Source organism: Jaculus jaculus, chromosome 6 (assembly GCF_020740685.1).
Source record: "Jaculus jaculus isolate mJacJac1 chromosome 6, mJacJac1.mat.Y.cur, whole genome shotgun sequence".
NCBI lineage: Eukaryota > Metazoa > Chordata > Mammalia > Rodentia > Dipodidae > Jaculus > Jaculus jaculus.
In genome coordinates this window covers 2302836-2311540 of record NC_059107.1, presented here as the reverse complement: position 1 = coordinate 2311540, position 8705 = coordinate 2302836, and the positions used below count along the sequence as shown (strand labels likewise).

The 8705-nt window shown below is 47.2% G+C and overlaps 1 protein-coding gene across 1 annotated transcript; it reads left to right on the top strand.

Moving 5' to 3' along the window:
• Nucleotides 1-767: 767 nt before the first annotated feature.
• Nucleotides 768-7817, top strand: Hint1 (histidine triad nucleotide binding protein 1). Its single transcript, XM_045152876.1, has 3 exons — nucleotides 768-938; nucleotides 5024-5128; nucleotides 7507-7817. The coding sequence occupies exons 1-3, from the start codon at nucleotides 828-830 to the stop codon at nucleotides 7669-7671; spliced, it is 381 nt and encodes a 126-aa protein (XP_045008811.1). The 5' UTR covers nucleotides 768-827; the 3' UTR covers nucleotides 7672-7817.
• The last annotated feature ends 888 nt before the right edge of the window (nucleotides 7818-8705 follow it).

Here is an 8705-nt window from a genome sequence, read left to right as displayed (position 1 = left end):
TGCACAAGGTGGCACATGCTTCCGGAGTTCGTTTGCAGTGGCTAGAGGCCCTGGCCCCCCATTCTTTCCGTCAATAAATAAATAAAAATAAAAAAGGTACTGTGTTGGGAGTGGCGGCGCACGCCTTTAATCCCAGCACTTGGGAGGCAGAGGTAGGGGGATGGCTGTGAGTTCCAGGCCAGCCTGCGACTACATAGTGAATTCCAGGTCAGCCTGGGCTAGAGCAAGACCCTACCTCCAAAAACCAAACCAAAAAACAAACAAACAAAAATGCTCCCCAAGTGATTGCTTTAAATACGTAATCTATGAGTAAAAATTCCAGGTCAGCCTGGGCTAGAGCAAGACCCTACCTCCAAAAACCAAACCAAAAAACAAACAAACAAAAATGCTCCCCAAGTGATTGCTTTAAATACGTAATCTATGAGTAAGACTCTCCGCCAGAGAGACAGGAGGGAAAAAGCTGATGCAAGGCGTGTATCACAGCACTGGCCAAGGCTACGGCTACCCAGCAGGGCCAAGAGCCCCTCTGAACCTGCAAATCTTTGCGGCCACGGTGTTCAGATGTTGGAAGGGCGCCCACGAAGCACCACGAAGAAAGAGCTTGACTGCTAGCTGGGGGGGGGGGGGGGGGGGGGAGACGCGGCCCGCCCAGTGCAGTGCGCACGCGCAGGCCGCCCGGGCGCGAGCAGCGCGCGTCCCAGCGCAGGCTTGGCCGAGGCCGCGCGCGCGCCCCCGCTCCCGCCGGCGCCCCGCGCGCGCCCCCGCGTCCTCCGCCCGCTCGCTCCGAGACTTCGCCCGCGGCCGCTCGGCGGGTGAGGGAGGCCGAGATGGCGAGCGAGATCGCCAAGGCTCAGGTCGCCCAGCCTGGAGGCGACACGATCTTCGGGAAGATCATCCGCAAGGAAATCCCGGCCAAGATCATCTTCGAGGACGACCGGGTAGGCGGGCGGGCGGGCGGGGGACGCGGCGCCCGCGCGCGTCGTCCGCCACACACGCCGCGGGCGGCCCTGGCCCGGCGCCCGCGTGGCCCCGGCGGCCTCCCGGCGCGTGCGGGCGCTCCGGTTACGCGTTATCAGCGGGGCCCGGTTGGCGGGGAGGCGCGCCGGCTCCCCGGGGGACACGGCCGCCGCGGCCCCGGACCTCGTGGGCGACGGGCAATCTGGACGGCGCTCTCCGCCTGGCCGCGAGAAACCCGATCGGGCCCTGACTCGGGCCCAATCTCCGCGATCTCCCGCGCGCGGCCCGCACGTCCCCCGGGGAAGGGGCTCGCGGGGCCTGAAGACCCGGGCGTGCTTTCCTTTGACTCTTCGCCGCTGCACATTGCTGCCGCACGCAGAGACGGGAATGACTTCCTGGTATATTCCACAGGAAGCAATTGTTTTGTCATTTGTCTATCTCTGCTTGTGAGACCGGGTCTCATGGCAGCCCAGGCTGGCCTTGAACTCGGCATGTAGCCGTGACGACCTTTTGAGCCTCAGATACTCCGGCCTCGGCCTCTCCGGTGCTGAGATGCCAATAGGATCAAGAAGGTCGTTTTTGTTCAGTTCATAATGGGTGAGATCTGAGTTGGTATGGCTTTCAGATCTCTTTTGTAAATTATTCTAGTGGGGTTGGATCTCACATAAAGCTGGGTTGACCTATTGGGGGAGAAAAGATTTTGTAAGCCTTTTGTTAAACTAAAGAAATTTTACAATGTCAGGAGAGAATCTAAGCTAATAGTGTTCACATAGATTCAAAGCACTGTCTAAGATCTAATTGGATGTCTTGAGGTAAGTTTTATTTAGATACTTCATTTGTCAGTAGTTGGAGGTAGGGCTGGAGAGATGGCTCAGCCTGCAAAACCCTGTAAAGCAGGATGCACAAAGTGGCTTGTGCATCTGGAGTTTGTTTGCAGCAACCAGAAGTCCTGGCCTGCTCAGTCTCTCTCTCTTCTTGCAAATAAATAAATTTATTATTATTATTATTATTTTCTTTTTCCAGGTAGGGCCTTGTTCTAGCCCAAGCTGCAATTCACAATGCAGTTTCAGGGTGGCATTCCTCCTCCTACCTCTGCTTCCTCCTGAGTTCTGGGATCAAAGGCATGCACCACCACATCCGGCTAGAAATATATGTATTTTAAAGTAGCTTTAAGTTTGCAGTTTTTGCTGGGCAGGGTATCTTAAGCCTGTAATCCTAGCACTTGGCAGGCTGAGGCAGGAGATTGCTGTGACTTCCAGGCCAACCAGGGCTGTAGTGTAAAGCCCTTCCTCAAAAACAAAACAAAATGGGAGGTGGGGGGTGGTCACATTTTTCAGTGATGTAGTGCCACTGGTAACTTGTACATTCTCTAGGGATTAATTAGGAAGAAGGGTTTTAGTGAGATGGGATGAGAGAGAGTAATGGGAGTAATATCAAAATACATACATATGTGAAAGTGTCAAAAAAAATTAAACCCACAACACCAGGCCAGGTTCTGGCAGAGCCTGTAATCCCACCCTTGGGAGATGGAGGCCAAGGTTAGCTCAGTAGCACATTCAAAGCCAGCCTGGGATGCATGAGAGGAGACCTTGCCCCTCTTCCCCCCCCCAAAAAAGGAAAGAAAAAAAAATCACTTTTTAAAAAATCCAAGACCTTTGAAATAATGCCCTTTGACCTGATAAAACAGCCTGCGTCATTCTAAATGATACAGCGTTTTGAAAGGAACAGCAATACAGTGGCTCCTGAGACAAGCATGGACGGGTTCTGTTAGGCAGTCTCCACCTACAGTAGAGAGCAAGAAATACCAAAAGCATTCATGTAGTATATTTACAGATTCTCTAGCATGGCAGGTGATTTGGCCAAAAGTTACACTCTTCAGTCCTACAAAAATTGTTGAATAATGGGGAAGAAGGAGTGTTAACCAAATATCAAACAAATAGGTGATTACAAAATTTACAACTGGAGCTGGTGTGGTGGCGCATGCCTTTAATCCCAGCACTCGGGAAGCAGAGGTAGAGGATTGCTGTGAGTTCAAGGCCACCCTGAGACAACAGAGTAAATTCCAAGTCAACCTGGGCTAGAATGAGACCCTATCTCGAAAAAATAATAATAATAAAAAAAACAGAAATTACATTAATGCTTGGAAGAGAGAGATTGTGGCATTACATACTGAAGAATAAATGACTTTAAAAAAAAATTCTATTTGAAACCAGGTATGGTGACGTACACCTTTAATCCCAGCACTCAGGAGGCAGAGGTGGGAGGATCACCATGAGTTTGAGGCCACCCTGAGACTACATAGTGAATTCTAGGTCAGCATGGGTTAGAGTGAGACCCTACCTCCAAAACAAAAAAAAAAAAAAAAAATTCTATTTGAAGCCAGGTGTGGTGGCCCACTCCTTCAATCCCAGCTACTCGGGAAGCAGAGGTAGGAGGATCACTGTGAGTTCAAGCCACCCTTAGACTATATTTTATTTACTTACTTATTTGAGAGAGAGAGGCAGATAGAGAATGAATGTACCAGGGCCTCTAGCCACTGCAAATGAACTCCAGATGCATGCACCACCTTGTACATCTGGCTTTATGTGGGTACTGGGAAATCGAACCTGGGTCATTTGGCTTTGGTGGCAAGCGCCTTAACCGCTAAGCTATCTCTCCAGTTCTGTTTTTGTTTTGTTTTGCTTTTTTTGGGGGGGGAGTTTCGAGGTAGGGTCTCACTCTGGCCCAGGCTGACCTGGAATTCACTATGTAGTCTCAGGGTGGCCTTGAACTCACGGTGATCCTCCTACCTCTGCCTCCCGAGTGCTGGGATTAAAGGTGTGTGCCACCATGCTTGGCTCCTTTTTTTCTTTTTTCTTTTTTTTTTTTTTTTGAGGTAAGGTCTTGCTCTAGCCCTGGCTGACCTGAAATTCACTATGTAGTTTCAGGGTGACCTTAAACACAAGGTGATTCTCTACCTCTGCCTCCTGAGTGCTCCATGTCTGGCTTAAATGGCATTATTTATTTATTTATATTTGTTTTTTAAAAATTTGGGGGGGTTCCAAGGTAGGGTCTCAGGCTGACCTAGAATTCACCATGCAGTCTCAGGGTGGCCTCAAACTCACAGCAACCCTCCTACCTCTGCCTCCCAAGTGCTGGGATTGAAGGTGTGTGTCACCACACCTGGCTTTATTTTTATTTTAGAGAGAGAGAGAGAGAGACAGAGACAGAAGAAATTGGCATGCCAGGGCCTCAGACTTGTGCCACCTAATGGTCATGTGTGACCTTGCTCTTGCCTCACCTTTGTTCTTCTAGCTTATGTGGGATCTAGAGAGTCAAACATGGTTTTGCAGGCAAGCACCTTAACTGCTAAGTAATCTGTCCAGCCCTTCAATGGCATTTTAAATTAAATTTAAAAAAAAATTTTTTTTGAGGTAGGGTCTCACTCTAGCTCAGGCTGACCTGGAATTCACTGTGTAGTCTCAGGGTGGGCTTGAACTCACAGTGATCCTCCTACCTCTCTGCCTCCCAAGTGCTGGGATTAAAGGCGTGCGCCATCATGCCTGGCAGTGGCATTTTTAAGTTGGGCAAAAGTTGCGGTTTCAACAGATCACTGGAGTAGGGAGACCAGCAGGGATGTCCCTAAGGACAGAGAGCTGTGTTGGAATCACAGGTGTTGTGTGCCACCAGCCCGGTGAGGTGACATGGCTGGTGTGTGCTCTCCATTAAGTCAGCTTTAGTGTCACTGCCTCAGAATGGTTGTCCTTGATCACTGGAGCGAAGTCAGGTTTTTCTGGAATATTCACTTCCCCTGTTTTTCATATGATATGTGACCTTTAGTAACTGCACCTTTAGTAAAGTTGGCCTTCCCTGAGACTTCAGCTCCATGAAAGGACTGTGTATCGTGTACACCAAAGTGCACAAATGTGTGTAGCATGGCGACCAAGCTGCCTCTCGGCCCTTCATTTTCCTGTCTTCTGCGCCTTGTTCGCTCCCTCCCGTGGTCAGTGCTCACAAACTACTCCCTGGAAGAACAAGTTTAAGCCTTCCAGATGGTACACTGAAACTTTTGTTTTCTTTTCCTTAGTGTCTTGCCTTCCACGACATTTCCCCTCAAGCACCAACACATTTTCTGGTGGTGCCCAAGAAACCAATAGCCCAGATTTCTGTAGCAGAAGACGATGATGAAAGTGTAAGTACAATGCGAACATGGTTTACTTAACTGATCTTTGTTATTGTTTTGATTTGGTTTTTCAAGGTAGGGTCTCACTCTAGCCCAGGCTGACCTGGAATTCACTATGTAGTCTCAGGATGACCTCTTTCTCACTGCAATCCTCCTGCCTCTGCCTCCCGAGTGCTGGGACTAAAGGCGTGTGCCACCATGCCTGGCCACTTAACTGCTTTTTAAATTAAGAGGTTAAACTTGGTTCTTGGAATGATGTCATAGTTTTATCTTCTGAGCCATTACTCAAGAAAAGCAGAAAAACCATTAGCATGCTTCCAAGTCATGTATGGTCTGAGCTTGACAAAACAGCTGTATTTAGAAGAACTTGATTTGTGTGTCATGCAACCAGGAATTGGTGTCTGTGTGATTGAATCAGAGAAAAAAGTATGAGTGAGAATATTGAAATTATGGGTGAAATTCTGTGTGTGTTTGGTGTGCGTGTATGTAGGCAAGTTCATATGCAAGTAAAAGAGAGGAGAGAATGGGCATACCACAGCCTCATACCACTGCAAATAGACTGGATCCATGTGTCATTTTGTAAATCTGGCTTTACATGGTGTAGCACAGATTCAGGTTCACAGACATGAACTTCCAGACCAGGCACAGTTATGGAGGAAGGGATATTTATTGAAGCTTACAGATCCAGGGGAAGTTCCATAATGGTAGAAGAAGCTGGCCTGCCTTCACAGGTCCAAGTGGAGAGAAAGAAATACAAGCCTAAAGGCCAAAAGCCACCACACACTTCAGGAACTCCAGCTAGGCACACTTTGCACATCTTTAGATTGAAATCTGAAACCCACCACCACAACTTAAGGTCTGCCCAGTGACATTGCCTCCAGCCAGGTAGCCAGCAGATGCAAACTACAAACAACTGAATATATTGGGTGCCACCTGTTCTATTCAAACCACCACACATGGATACTGAGAAGTGAAACCCAGATGACCAGCAGGGTTTGCAAGCAAGTGCCTTTAATCACTGAGCCATCACTCCAGCCCCTCCATATTATTATTATTTAGGTAGGGTTTTGCTCTAGCCCAGGCTGACCTGAAACTCAGTCTAGTCTCAGGCTCGCCTCAAGCTCACAGTGATCCTCCCATCTGTGCCTCCCAAGTGCTGGAATTAAAGGTGTGCACCACCATGCACAGACTCCTGTTGTTTTTAATACTGGCATCTTGGGGCTAGAGAGATGGATGAGACGCTTGCCTGCAAAGCCTAAGGACCCGGGTTTGATTCCCCAGAACCTGAGTAAGCCAGGTGCACATGGTGGCACATGTATCTGGAGTTTTCAGTGGCTAGAGGCCCTGGCACACCCATCCTCTCTCAAGTAAATAAAAATAAAATGTTTTTTTAAAAAATGGCATCTTGGCCTAAGGCTTAAGGAGCTGATTCCATTGTAATTTGAGCACTCAGGGTAATGGGCAAGATGAAAAGTCTGATTTAATATAAACTGATGTTGACTATCTAAACTGTACCTTGGTCGTGAATTAGAAGATTTAGATTTGTGCACACGCCTTTAATCCCAGCACTTGGGAGGCAGAGGTAGGAGGATCGCTGAGAGTTCAAGGCCCTCCCTAGACTACTTAGTGAATTCCAGGTCAGCCTGGGCGACAGTGGGACCCTACCTGTGGGGAAGGGGACCCTATAGACTCAACGTGAAAAATTGGATCTTGACAAGCTGATTGTGAAATGCTTGTGGAGAGTATAGAGACGGGTTCTACAATAGTGAAAACTTCTAAAGAGTAAGGTATGGGGGTGAGGAGGGGCAGCAGGGATGGCTTAGCAATTAGGGTGTTTGCCTGCAAAGCCAAAGGACCTCAGTTTCATTCTCTAGGACCCACGTTAGCCAGATGTACAAGGGGCCACATGCATCTGGAGTTCATTTGCAGTGGCTAGAGGCCCTGGCACGCCCACTCTCTCTCTCCCAAATAAATGAAGTTAAAAAAAGAGTAAGGTATGAGGTTTACCCTACTATTTTAATATAGCTATAGCAATTAAGACAGGAATGTCAGCTCAAGGGTTATTTAACTTTATTTTATTACTATTATTTTTAATTTTTTTTTTTTTTTTTTTTTTGAGGTAGGGTCTTAACCCTGGCCCAGGCTGACCTGGGATTCACTATGTAGTATCAGGGTGGCCTCGAACTTATGGCGATCCTCCTACCTCTGCCTTCCAAGTGCTGGGATTAAAGACGTGCACCACCACGCCTGACTCTAATTATTTAACTTTAGAACAAAAGAATTGAGAAACACAATGTGTGCTTTCAATATGGCAGTCCTCTTCTGGGTCAGTGAACCCTGCATTTCCTGTACTTAAGAAGCCTTTTTTTACTTTTTTCCTTTTCCAGCTTCTTGGACACTTAATGATTGTTGGCAAGAAATGTGCTGCTGATCTCGGCCTGAAGAGGGGTTATCGAATGGTGGTGAATGAAGGCGCTGATGGGGGACAGTCTGTCTATCACATCCATCTCCATGTCCTCGGAGGTCGGCAGATGAATTGGCCTCCTGGTTAAGATTGCTTGGAATAATTTTCCCTTCTCTAGGTAATAAATAAGTTTGCAGGTTCCAGTATGGCAAATGGCACCCTTACTTCTGCCTGTATTTGGAGAGAGATGGATTAAAAAGCCCTGTGCCTAATAAAAGATATTGTTGCATGGTTTACAGCCTCTGAGTTAATGTATTATTTCAGCATCAACCTCTGGCTTCCACACACATGTACACCTGCACACACGTGTGCTCACACACATACACAAGCACACATTACAAGCACAAAGAAATGCATATGTTGGAGTGAGAAACGTGGGTTCATAATTTTCAAGGTCTTTCACGTGTATGTGTTATTGAGGATCACCCCCAGGGCCCACATGGGCTAGGCAAATATTCTGCCACGAAGATATGTCCATAGTCTGTTCCTACACTTTCTTCCCAAGGAGGACTTGGCATTTGAACACTGTATTGTTATAATAGTATAACTGGGCTTTGACAAATTATAAGAGTTCAGAAATTCACCTTGAGGGCTGGGAGGTGGCTTAGTGGTTAAGGTGCTTGCTTGCAAAGCTAAACGACCTAGGTTTGATTCCTATGTAAGCCAGATGCACAAGGTGGCACATACATCTAGAATTTGTTTGCTGTGGCTGGAAGCCCTAGTGTGCCCATTCTCTCTATCTCTCAAATAAATAAATAAAAATTAAAAAGGAAAAAGAAGTTAGGCGTGGTGGTGCACGCCTTTAATCCCAGCACTCGGGAGGCAGAGGTAGGAGGATCACCATGAGTTCAAGGCCACCCTGTGACTATGTAGTGAGTTCCAGGTCAGCCTGGGCCAGAATGAGACCCTACCTCAAAAAAAAAGAAAAGAAACGGGAATTCATCTTGAACTTTGAAATATCCTCTGAGGCAAAAAACCACTTCATATTCAGAGAGCACTTGGATTTATGGGTCTATATAGAGAAATGTTTTTGGATAATCATTAGCCCATATACTCTGTAACTTATACTCAAGATATGGAGTTGTAAAGTGTTTTTATAATACAATATTATTATTAAAAGCA